Genomic DNA, 12,702 nt, shown 5'->3' with positions numbered 1-12,702 from the left:
AGCTCCTGCCTGAAACTTTGAAATGTCCGATAGATCTTGCCTCTGCCCCACCTTCCTGGGGAAGGAACAGTGACTCTGTCTTGAGCCCTTTGGTGGCTTGGTCTCTCCTTGGGCCTCTCATTTGCCCAGAGAGACTGCCCCACCCATGCCACATGGGCCAGCACATTGATGGGGCTGTGAAGGTCTCGAAACCCTGTGAACGCTTCAGGAACATGCCGGGCCCCTGGGCCAGCCTCCCTCCCTGCTACAGACACGACGCTGCTCCGTCAGGATGAGCGCGCTGCCTCACTTCCCGATGCTCCTGTGGGCCCCGAGGCTTTGGGACACTTGGGGTTTCATGACACATCTTTACGGTCCTATGCGTCTGTTAAAAATAGAGCAAAAATCCCCCAATGCAAACCTCTTGCAAATGACTGGCTTTAGCAGTCAGGACCTGCTTAGAAGGAAAGAGGCCCATCGCCCACCAGGCTGCAAACACCTAGATCCGCGCGCCAGCCGCCTTCCTGAAGGAAGAGCAGACAGAGGTGGGTGCGACAGTGGCTCGGCGTGCCCCTCGAGGAGAAGGGCTCAGCCTAGGCGACTCCGAGGGCCCCAGGAGAGGACATTCTGGCTGGGAGGGGGAAGTCCCACGTGTGTCTGGAACATTTAATTCAGATTATTCCAAGCCGACAGAAGGGTGACACCAATGTGAGGAAATGGCTCCAGAGATAGATGTGGGTAAATACAACCAATCCTTCAAAGGTGAAGTGTGGATCACTTTCTACATTTAATAAAGACATTTTCTCATTTGAGGCTCTGGAAGTCTTGAGTCACATTTTTTTTTTTTTTTGATAACCCCCTCCCCGCTAAAATGCCTTGGAACACATGGCTTAACAGTGGCTGCACAGAAAATATACACCCTCAAAGTCTCACTTTCATTTAAATACAAATATACAAAATGTAAACTGAGACAGTAGAGAAATTTACAAAACTTTTCTTTAAAAATCATAAAGACAAAATTCAGTTCTAGTTATGACGCTATTAAAATACGTGCAAGTTGTCGTATCCAATTGGATTTCTATTGCAATGTTCACCAAAGACAAATCCAATCCACCCCGGCCGGGGCCGCCTCGGAAAACAGACCTGAGTGGAAATTTCTTTGAGAAACCTCGAGGTTCTACGTCGACGGGATGGACGGCCTCCTTCACCGGCTCCCGGGGGGCTCCCCTGGCAGCCCCACCAGAGCAGGGGCTCCACTACTTCCGCTTCTAAGGAGAAGGGTCTGGGCTGGTTCCACTGTGGACTTGGAGGCCAGAGCCGAAACTAGCTGCTTCCGGTGGAGTTCGAGCTGACATGGTTTGAGTTTATGTGGTGGTTAAAACTGGTCTTGGAGCTGGGCGAACTCTTGGAATTGTTCTGATGCTGGGGTTGGGGTTGGGGGAGACGGGGTGGAGAGAACAGAAGTCAGTCCTGGGAGCCCTGGGGATGGGTCAGGGGCTGCCTCTGCCAGCTCCAACCCTTGCTTTTTATTGCCTTTTGCAGTCTCCCCTCAGAGCCAGGTACAAGGGCCACCCCTGGAGACACAGGTACCTGGGAAGAGCTATGGAATTAACAGAACCTCCAATCAGGGTGGAGGCGGCCCCTCCTATAATATCCACCTTGGTTAAGCCTGCAGGCATGGGGTTACACTGCCTGGGCTGGAATTCTCAGTCTTCCCCTCCCTCGCAGAGTGGCCTTGGGCATGCAATTCCATCTCCCAGTTTCCTCTCCTGTAACACGGGAGAAGAGCAGCTTCCGCACAGGGTGGCTGGGAGGATACAATGGGGCCTCATATGCAAAGGGCTCTAGCGACGGCCGGCCTGGGAGAGATGGGCGGTCGTTCCCATTGCTCAGGCCTTCCCTCTGCATCCCGTGGGTGCTGGGCCCTTCATGTGGGCCGCCACCCATGGCTCTAGGCAATGGGCATTTCTATCCTGATGTTTCAGGCAGGCAAACCGAGGTGGGAGAGGTTCCGTAAGTTGCCACATAACCAAGAAGTCTCAGGGCTGGGTTTGAACCCGGGTCTGTGAGACTCCATGGTAATTTCTTTTTCTAGGACCCAGGGTGTTCTTAGCATGCCTGGCCATCAGGGGAGGGAGAGGTCATTCTTTCTGGAACTTCCGTTTTACTTGATGGAAGCATTGAAGCGTTGTATTTTTATATTATCACTGGCTGAGTGTGTCCATCCTGGAGCTGGCTCTTTGTGGGGAGGAGGAAGGAGCAGAACTAGGTGAGGGAGCCTCCCAGGCTCCAGGGTGGGCACACTGGGCCACAGCTTCCTCAAGGGCCAGGCCAAGACGGGGTGTATGGTGGCCACCTTCATGGTGTGGGGTGAGGTGGGGGCCCTTCCCCGGCATTTCCTCCATTGGCCCACACCAACCCTTACCCAGGGCCAGGCTCTAAGTGTCATTTCCCAAGGGCTCTGTCTCCTCTGGCTGCCAGCTAGAGGGCACAGCATTGGATGGGGGCCATCCCAGGAGCCGGAAGGTTCTGTGGGGTCAGCTTCTACCCCCAGTTCTCCCTGGGCTTATGATGTTCAGTCTTTATATGACTGAGGCTTCGTAAGGGCCAGAGAGGGCAGTGGCTCTCAACCAGGGGTGACTGTGCCCCTGAGGACATTCAGCAATGTCTGGCTCCTTTATGGGCTCTCACAACTGGGGGATGGGGTGTTGCTGCATCTGGTGGGTGGAGGCCAAACTTGCTGCCCCACGTCTTGTGATGCACAGGATGGCACCGTGACAAGGAATTAACCGGCCCCAGGCGCCAACAGTGTCAAGGCGGAGGAACCCAGAGGGAGGGTGAATTTGGGCCGGACCTACCCTTCTCCCCGGGGATCCCATCAGCTGCCGTGGGTATCAGGGGCCTTGGACATAATCAGTTGCCCTTCCAAGCTGCTACTGCCCCAGACTTCCAAGCCTTCCAAGGGTCTCTACTGTGGGTCTTCTCGTTTCCCATGGAAGTGAGCCAGGGGTCTTGGGGCTGATGCCAGGACTGGCCAGGCATGGGTGTCTCACCTGCCGCTTGAAGAGTCTCTGGAGCAGCCCTTTCTTGGGCGGTTCCGGAGGGTGGTTTCTGTTCAGATCTGGCGAGAGGGTACCATTAGGTCCAAACACGTTCAGCTCCTTAAAGCATTCTGTTTCTATCATCTGGAGGGGCCGTGAAAACAAAACACAGGCCGTCAACTGGGGCAGTCAGGAAGCCCAGCAGCAAAGCCACTGGGGTTCCCTCCCCTGGCCTCACCTGCCCCTGAGCCACACGCCCTCCAGGTCTCAGGGGCTGGGCGAGGCTCCCCGTCAATGACTGGCCCGTGGTGGCTACAGCTCCCTACTTGGCCACTGACAGCTTTTGTGTGCTGCCTTCATGGAGAAAACAGAAACCATGCGCTCAGCCTCCTGCCGCCAAACTCATATTCCCGACGCCTCCTTCCCCCCATCAGTCCCTCCCTCCCACCCAGACCAAAGCAAGTGGCCTGCCCTGCTCACCTCGTTTTGCCACGGGATGGACACAGAGCCCGTGGAGAACTTGGAGTAGAAGTCGTCGTCTGTGTGGTCCAGATTGACGCCCTTCACAGTGGAGAACTGCTCGATGTCCAGCACGTCCTTACAGTACACAGCGCGGGGCTGCCAGGAGCAGAGGGCTGGTCACACATATGTCCCGCCTGCGGCTCCAGTGGCCCCGAGCCAGGCCTTGGGGTTTTGGGGAGCAGAAGGGAGTCTTCCCAGGACACACCCCCAGAACTGCTATGGGTAGTGGCTGGAGGGCGTGTGGCTCAGAGGCAGGTGAGTCCAGGGGAGGGGTCGGCCCCAGTGGCTTGGCTGGGCTTCCTGTCCACCTCAGATGATGGCCTGTGGTTTTTTTTGCGACCCCTCCAGATGACAGTGCAGCCCTCTCTCAGATCCATGACGGGGACCCTGGCTGGGGTGACACAGGAGCTCGGGGCACCTGGGTGCCCAGCCCAGGGCTCATTCCTGCCATCACTCCCTTACCCATACTGGACAGACGTGGGCTAGAGTCCCAGCTGTGGGGCTTAGGAACTTTGGGGAAGTCTCATATCCCCTGAGGCCTATGTCCTGTTTCCTTACCGGCAAAATGGGGACAACGAGGCACCTGGGCGATGGGGCTGCTGTCAGTGCTGGCCACCGAGCCTGGCGCCCGTAACTGGGAGCTGGTATTATTATGGTAGGCATATCTTTTGCCTTACTCATCCCTCAGCTGTGCACTGGGGGCCTGCTCTATGCCAGGGCAGAGATGAACCTGGGTGGACCCTGCCCTCTAAGAGTTCAAGGTTGGTGCGGGGAGGCTTCCCAGAGCCTCTGGAGATGAGGCCTTTATAGAGACAGCCCCAGGTGGGGTGTGAAGGGATCCCCAGACCTGGTGACACATCTGTCACTGGAGGGTAGAGGCTACCTCCTGCTTATAGTCTCCTGACATTTGGCTAATACGAAGGTTGTGAATCAGTGCACCAGCTCAGCATGGGCTCCGCCATGCCAGGAAGGTTCTAGCAATGGTCTCAGGGCTCGGCACTTTCTGGGACTCTCCCCTCCAGTCTGCTCTGGTCTCTAGCTCAAGGCTCAAGGCCATGCTGTCCCCAGCAAAGCAAACCATGGGCCCAAGTGCACGTGGGCGGAATCAGGGGTGCGGGCAGGGGTGTCCAGTTGCAGAGCTGCGACCCTTCTCTAGTTCCCAAAGCCCGGGGTGCACGCCACCGTGGAACTCAGCGGACTTTTAGCTGGAAGCAAGACCACATCATTCACATGCTCAGCGCAGAATGAAAACGCAGGGTCCATGTTCCACATTTAGAATTTTAAGATGGCAACAGAGGGCACTGAGCCAGGTGTGGGGACCCAGGGTGCCCTAGGGGGTGCCAGGTCAAGCTCACGAAGCTGGCCCTGGGTGGCTTGCAGAGGAATGTTAAGAAATGAGCGTATTTGAAAAATCTGTAATGGAACAGAAAGTTACCTGGCACACCCAAACCCCTCTTTCATGGCTATTATTTCCTTGGAAAGGTTTCCTTTTAAAATACATTGATTTTTATTTTAAAAAAAGAGTCAATGGAAGTGAAAAAGATGATGTCACTCACAGTGCTCGTGGTTTAGGAATGTGGCAGCAGCCCCGACAGTGGTGTGGGGATGGGATGACTGTGGGGGGCTGGCAGGGATGACAGTGGGGGGCTGGCAGGGACGACTGTGGGGGGCTGGCAGGGAAGACTGTGGGGGGCTGGCAGGGAAGACTGTGGGGGGCGGGATGACTGTGGGGGGCTGGCAGGGATGACTGGGGGGTTGGCGTGCAGCCTGGGGAGGGCCAGTGGGGAAAAGGCAAAGTCCCCAGCTCACAGCGGCTTCGCACTCCAGGGCCTGCAACCTTTGCTCACCTGAGGCCTCGGATGCCAGGAACAGAGGCCCTGGGCCACAGGGTAAACGGCTGGGGCAGGAGGGCACCGGTGGGCTGCTCTGTGCACCTTGTCAGGCTGTGCGCTTTGCGGGGCTCTGCTACCTCATCCTCCTAATGCCCTGATTCGAAGTGGCCAGGGTCACTCCCAGGGTGACCAACTGTCCCTGTCTCCCCAGGACACAGGACTTTCAGTGCTAAAAGCAGGACAGTCCCAGGCAAAGCAGGACAGTTGGTCGCTCTGACCCTCAGAGCCGCCTCCTTCCACATGCTGCTTCCGGGGCCTGGAGCGCTTTTCTCCAGCCATGCCTGGGTGCACGCACGGAGGCCCCGCTACTCTCCCATCTTCCCGGAGGCTGCCTGTTCTCTTCTCTTGTGACTCGTATTTCTACTTCTATTTAAGGGGTTTTGCTGACACCCCTGCTCCTCTTCAGACTGGAAACAGCCAACTGTTTTGTGTGCCATGGGATCTCCCTTGGGGCCTGGCATGGGACCTGGAGAGTGCTGGAAGGTAGAGGAATAGTTCCAATGCCATGACTAATCTCAGCCCATCACCATAGCAATAGGTAGCCCAGAGGCCACAAGGATGGCCACCCGGGTTCCAAACCTTTGCCACACCCCCAGTCTGGATGCCCACATCCTCTCCAATTTCGGACATCAGCCCAATGGCACAACCGTGATGTTCATGCACTCAACGCTATGTGGTTTCCTGGAACACCAAGGAGTGGCCACTCCCAAAGCCCTTGACACTAAAAACAAACAACAAATAAACAACACACTCCTTGCATGTGGCACTTCCCATAATAGTGACTCTCAACCCTGGCTCTACGCTAGAATCAGCTGGGGAGGTTTCAAAACTCCTGAAGCCCGAGTCTTACCCCAGACTCCCTAGGGACTGCATCCAAGGCGAGTGTTGTTCATGCTCCCCAGGCGGTTCGCCAGGCAGCCAGGGTCGAGAGCAATGCTGTGATTACCATCCTCCCCCTGCCTGCTCAAGCTCATCTGCAGATTGAGTTTGCAGCATTCAGTGACTTTCACTTTTTATTTTTTGAGATGCAGTCTCGCTCCGTCGCCCAGGCTGGAGTGCAGTGGTACAATCTCAGCTCACTGCAAACCTCTGCCTCCTGGGTTCAAGCGATTCTCCTGCCTCAGCCTCCCGAGTAGCTGGGATTATAGGTGTGTGCCCCCAAGCCTGGTTAATTTTTGTATTTTAGTAGAGATGGGGTTTCACCACGTTGGTCAGGCTGGTCTCGAACTCCTAACCCGACTGCCTCAGCCTTCCCAAGTGCTGGGATTACAGGCATGAGCCACCGTGCCCGGCCTACTCTTTATATTCTCAGTGGCCCCCGTGTTTCTCCAAAAAGCATTCCCTGATTACCCATCACACTGATGCCATCCCTGGCCAGACGGGGTCTGTGGTGTGGTTGCCATGGACACTGATGCGCACCTAGCAGCTTCCCAAGCCACCTTCTGTCCCAGAGGACCAGGGGATCCCCATGTACAGGGGGTGCCAGAGTTCCAAGGACGGTCCCCACCCGCCTCCACTCAGGGCGGTACTGGTAAGTGATAACCACTGGTTCTGGGAGAGGGGGACGCGGAGGCCCTGATTTGTAGCATTTGCAAATTGCTGCTGTGCAGATGCTACCACCGGGATCTACTGTAAGCTACCGACGCAAAGCCATTGGACACGGAATTGGGAAGAGAGGTGCACATGAGCTCTCTGGAGATGCAGTCATTCGCCTGCAGCACACTGCTGCTCCCACGGCCTCCACAGTCCCCAGCCCAGTCCCCACTGCCGGCAAGGGGTCATCCGCGGGAGCGTGGCAGGAGCCGAAGCACAGCAGGCCTTCCTGGCTTCTGACTCCCTGACTTTAAACAGAGCAGGCCCCGGAATCACAGCACGTATCCCGCACAGATCACCCAGCCTCTGCCTGGTCTGCCTCTCTTGGGCCTCTGATCCAGCTGAGAGCTCATGATTTATAGACCATGTAGGGGACTTTCAAGGACAATTCTACCTCAGCTGGAATCTTGCCTCACACACCGACTGGGGGACCTGGGGACCTCCTGGGAAGATGCAACTCCCTGCAATGTGAGCTGCTCGGGGAGGGGCCTCTTATGTTTCTGCCTGGCCCAGAACCTGGCGTCAACAGTAGTGCTCAACGCATGCATGCTGGTCAAGATGAACTGAATGTAGTGGCCGTCAATGCTCTTGAAAGCATTCCCCATTCAGTTCTCATTTCACCCTCAAATCTCCCAGGCAGGTGGGAGGCATGAGTGTTACTGGTTTCACTGGACAGGGAGGAAACTGATGCTTAGAAGGAATCTGTCCAGGACCCCCAGACCTGGGAAAGTGCCCAAGTCTCTGGACAGCCAATGTGGGCTCCCTGGCCCACGCCTCTTCTGCACTGCCTGGCGTGAAGTTCATCTGCAGCTTAGGTGAGGAGTGGCCGGGAGGGGACTCTGGTCCCCACAAAGACACGATGTGCCCCACACTCTGCACCAGCTCACTGTGAGGCAGCACTCGGGGGCAGCCCTGGGTACCCTGTGAAGGGAGCTGCTGGGGGCTGGGGGAGGCTACTCACGTCTGGAACAAAGGGAGGGTCCAACATCCCGGCTTCTAAGCGCTTGAAGTTCATGTTCCTGAAGAAGGGGTGTCTCTTGACCTCTGCAGCCCCCTCCTCCTGGCAGCCCAGCCTCTGCTTCGCATCTTTCGTGAGCAGCTGAAACAGAGAGCCCCATGAAGCCACGTCCCCTGGGCCTCTCCTCCTGTCCGGACCTCCTGCCTCCACAGTGTCTGCACCATGCCTAGGAACCCAAGACACGCTGCCCCACCCTGCAAAGGTCTTGCTTCAGGGCTGCCTCTGAGTCTTGGCGTGCATCTGTGCTCACACATTCACAGCCTGGCTAGATGCCTGATGGGACAGGAGAGCAGGAATCTTGTTTCTCTCAGGATTACAGACCTTGTTCCTGGGTTATGGTGGGCACTCATTAATGGGTGTCGAGTCACTGTCACCTCTTCTGTGTAGGGTAAGCAACAAAAGGCAAGGACTGCATCAATAGCTCTGTCTCGTGCACATACTCAGCTAATTTGCAGAGTTGTACCTCCTGGGTGCAAGCCCCTTCCTGACAGAGAAGGCACCACCGAGGCACTTGGCCTCTAGGAGTGCTCAGACTCATGGGGGGCTAATCATGCTCAGAGGATGCATCAAGGTGATACAGATCGGGCACCCCGGGGGCAGGGGGCATGACTGGCTGCCAGCTGGAGGTCAGGGAGCTGCACGGGGAAGAGGTATTTAAGTTGAGTCTTGCAGGACAAATAGGCTTTCTAGGTGTGGGTAGGGGGAGGGGTATACAGGTAGAGGGAACTGCACCAGCAAAGCAGAGTGGCAGGACATGCAGGGTGTGTCTGGGGAACACCCAAAACATGTTTGACTTAGAAAGCAGGAGGAGGGTGCAGAGATGGGTCAAGGGGAGGGGGCTGGTCAGGGAGAGATGATAGAGGATCCTGAAGGCCAGGTCAGGTGGCGGGATTTTCATCTGGAGGTAGAAGGAGCCAGGGATGGTTGAGGTAGGAGAGTGTCTTCATCAGAACCACGAGGCAGGAAGGTTACTAGGAGAGGAAGAGTCTTTGGGAGCAGACACCCAGGTGAGACGGGATGAGGCTATGAATGAGGCCAGAGGGCTAGACCCGCGCAGGGGGCCTTGACTAGCCATGGCCAGCCACACGACCGCAGGGCCCCGGCCCCTGACCTGCACTCCCAGTGCCCCAGCCTCGTGATTCTCTCTTCTCCTCTGCCTTACTGAGCGCTGCAGCTGTACGCAGTTGGTGTCTACTAAGTGTCTGCTTTGAGGCTAAAATCCAGAGGAGCAGACTGCATGGGGTAGGGGCCCAGCCTTGTCTTTTCCCAATGCCCCGTGCGCTTTGCTCATATTCATCCCATGTACACTTCCTGCTGGTCCCTGTGGGGCAGGCACTGCACCGGCTGGGGACGCCGGGGAGAGTGAGCAGCCAGACTGGCCTCTTGGGGCTCAGGGTCTGGAGGGGGCTGCCCCCCAAACAAAGGAATCAAAGGTGGCATCAGGGCCAGCACCAGGTTCCACCCTTGAAAGGACAAAGCAGAGCACTCAGTCGCTCAGTGTTGCCCCTTAATGCCCCCACGGACCGCCAGGCTGGCGGCTCAGGGTCTGGCGCTCATGCCTCTGCTTCTCTCTCTGGGGGCTTCACTGTTCAACAAAGGCTCAAGGCACTGGGTTGGGCTGGGCCCAGGTGCTGCATTGTTCTAAGCAGTCCCTCAGAGGCAAGTCTCCTTCTGCAGGGGCTGCAGCAGCTGGCCAGGAAGGTGGCACAAACGAGGATGAGAAAGGCGAGGGGTGGGCTGGGTGGGCCGGGCCAGGCTATGTATCAGCTCCTGCCAGGTGGGACGGCAGCCAGGGCCTGGGGCTTCTGCTTTTCAAGAGAAGCCAGAAAATCCAGGTTATTACATGAAATCTCCTCATTTCTAAATCTTGGCAATGAACCTACCATTTGCTTCTTTTGAAAAACCGTGTGCAGGTTGAACACCCGCCTATATGCTGCCATTTGAAACCCTGGCATCCAGTCAACAGTTTGCAGCCACATCGTCAGGTAAAGAGTTTGCAATCATGCTATCAGGTGGACACCAGGAGAAGTGAGAGGAAGAGAAGGTGTGAGCTGGGATGGGTGGGGCAGGCAGAGCGGGCTTCCTGGAGGAGGGGTACAGATGGGCTGGAAGGACAAGTGAGACCAAGACGGCTGAAAGGCAAGAGGGAGCTGGAGGGGGGCTAAGGCCCAGTGCTGGGACTGAGCAGGGGTTTGGGGAAGATGGAGGCTGAGGTCTGGGCCCATGGACTGGGCTCAGGAGACAAAGCGGTGAGATGTGTGAATTTCTGGGCTCCAGAGGAGGGGGAGTGGGTTCTGCGGCTGCTAAGGTAGAATGGGGGACAGACCTGGGGGCCAGAGACCGGCTTCCTCACTGATTGTGGAGGGACGCTCTTAGGCAGGCAGGGCTGGAGCCACCAGAGCCTAGAAATAGCCCTCTGAACCCAGGACCTGCGAGGTCTCCTGGCAAGTCAGGCTCTGCAGTGTCCTGAGCTGCCACCAGCTGGAGGGGACAAGGTAGGCCTAGATGCCGGAGATGCTGCAGTCAAGGGCGTGAAGGAGGCCTAAGACTAGACTCCCAAGACCCAAGATCATTTGTAAGGGAAGCCGCAGCAAGGCCAGAGGCTTCCAGAGGACAGTGGTTTTGTACCCACGGGACAGGTCCTCCGGGAGCAGCAGGCTTTCTCTCAGTGTCCACCAGGGGGCAGCAGAGGGACAGCAGCACCCTGGTCCAGGCTGCAGCAGGAGATCCCAGCTCCAAAGCCAGGGGCCAAGGTGGGTGTCTGGGGTCTCGGGGTGGGACTGGGACCCTCTCCGCCTTGTCATCCTCTTAGTACGTCCCATATCCCTGCTGAGATCTCTCAAGACCTGCTTCTCTGATTGCCTGGCCCTGACCTGGGACATTTGGTGATGCTCTGCCCACGGCTGTCTAACCCCTTCTTTCCCTTGTCTCGTTTTGTCGCACCTGACAGATATCTCCCAATGAGACAGCCAAGTATGGCTCACACCCACATTTCCATTTACCCGACCAGTGCTGCACTGCTCCTCCGGTCCCCCCACCCTAGCCCTGGCTGCGATGACCATGTGGCTTTCTCTGAGGCCCCAGCTGCATGGCGGGCCAACAGCTGTGGGGTTAGGGCGTGTGTCTGCCGTACACACAGGACTTCTTCCCACAGCTCTGTGATGTGAGGATGAGGTTGGTGACAGGAAGGGGCCAAGCAGAGGTGTTTGGCTGCAGGAGAGGGGCCTCTGGGGTGAGGAGCCGAGCCAGACCCTCCTGGCGCCGCTTGCGGCGCAGATCTCAGGTCTTCCTGAGCAGAAGCCTTGCGACTTTTAATCAACTCCCAGGCCTGCTGCTTCCTAAACTCCAGGAGTTGCCTGGGTTGTCAATGCACACGCTGAATCTGCCCCAAAAGTCCCTGCAGATGTAGAGGGGTGGGAAGTGTGGTTCCCCCCTCCCAGGCTCGGTTTGCCCATCTGTGGCTCCGGGTACATGGGATACGGGGTACATCTGTGGCTCCAGGGAGAGGAGAGGAAGTCTGTGGGCTGGCAATTGTGGAGCTGGGTGCTCCGGCCCCTCCTGTCCCTATGAGGCTGGCATTAGAGGGCAGCTGCTTGCAGTGGGGGTGCCAGCACAGCTGTGCTGGGGACCATAAGGAGGAGGGCCCCAAGGGGGCATGGGCTGGACTTGGGGGCTGAGAGCCAGGCAGCAGCAGGAAGTGGCCATCTCCCCACAAAGCCAGCCACTAGTCCTGGTTCCCAGGGAAGGGCCTGAGGGCCGGCATGGGGCGGCCCAGTGGCAGGGGTGCACGGGCGGACTCCACTCCCATATCCCCCACTTCCAATGGCTCCTGTCACTCCTTATCTGGCTTCCAGTCCCCCCATCTGGCCCCACCCACCCAGCTTTTGGGTGGGTCTGACCTCACTATCCCTAGACCCTGTCATGCAGGAGCCAGGCTGGCGTGACCAGCAGTCCATCTAGTGGTGGAAAACTTTGTTATAAGATGTTCAAAGACTGAAATCGTTGCCCCCACCCCCTGTAGCCCTTCGTCTTAAACCAACACCTTAGGATCCAGAGGTGGAGGGAGCAGGAGGCCCAAGGGCAGGGGCCGGGGCTTGGCCCAAGGTTGCTTTGTGTCTGGGGCACCAGCTCAGACCATCTCTTCTCCGCCCTGTGTGGACCCCCCCACAGGCTGGATGTGAGGGTGTTCCACATTGTTCCCCTCACCCATCTTCCCTGGGTTCCTGGGTGTCCCTGCCCCACCCAGGCTTTCTCCTGGAAGTCTCCGCTGACCACCCCAGTCCACAGCAAGGAGTGCCCTCAACTCTAGCTTGGTGGGCTGCAACCCCCACCCCCATGCTCAGACCCCTGTCCCTTCAGCCTGTTTGCTGTTCTGGGGACAGACTGGGGCCAGGCCCAGGGAGGGGAGCCACCAGCTTGAGGGTGGCATCTGGCCACCAGGAGCTCACCATCTTGCAGATGGACTTGGCCTCCTCGGAGAACTTGTGGGAGTACACCTCCTCCGTCTCCAGGACCCGGCGGTCCACCTCCTCCCGCTTCACCTTCTCCTTGCGGCCGCGGAACGGCGACTGGCCCTCGATCATCTCATAGATGAGGCAGCCAAGGCCCCAGTAGTCGGGGCTCAGGCCGTACCTCTGGTTGTTCAGGACCTCTGGAG

General features: G+C 57.5%; 1 protein-coding gene across 3 annotated transcripts in view; it reads right to left on the bottom strand.

Moving 5' to 3' along the window:
- Positions 1-747: 747 nt before the first annotated feature.
- GRK5 (G protein-coupled receptor kinase 5) overlaps positions 748-12,702 on the bottom strand; it is a 249,992-nt gene continuing 238,037 nt past the window's right edge. For all 3 annotated transcript variants that reach the window (XM_003825647.6, XM_034931601.3, XM_063607919.1), the window contains 5 exons: positions 12,494-12,702; positions 7,989-8,126; positions 3,501-3,638; positions 3,033-3,164; positions 748-1,401 (listed from right to left, as the gene is read on the bottom strand). In XM_003825647.6, the coding sequence (XP_003825695.1) occupies positions 1,303-1,401; positions 3,033-3,164; positions 3,501-3,638; positions 7,989-8,126; positions 12,494-12,702 (716 nt within the window). In that variant the 3' untranslated portion in view covers positions 748-1,302. The remainder of the gene's footprint in view (positions 1,402-3,032; positions 3,165-3,500; positions 3,639-7,988; positions 8,127-12,493) is intronic.

Source organism: Pan paniscus, chromosome 8, assembly GCF_029289425.2.
Source record: "Pan paniscus chromosome 8, NHGRI_mPanPan1-v2.0_pri, whole genome shotgun sequence".
Classification (NCBI taxonomy): Eukaryota; Metazoa; Chordata; class Mammalia; order Primates; family Hominidae; genus Pan; species Pan paniscus.
This window is presented reverse-complemented; position numbering and strand designations above follow the sequence as displayed.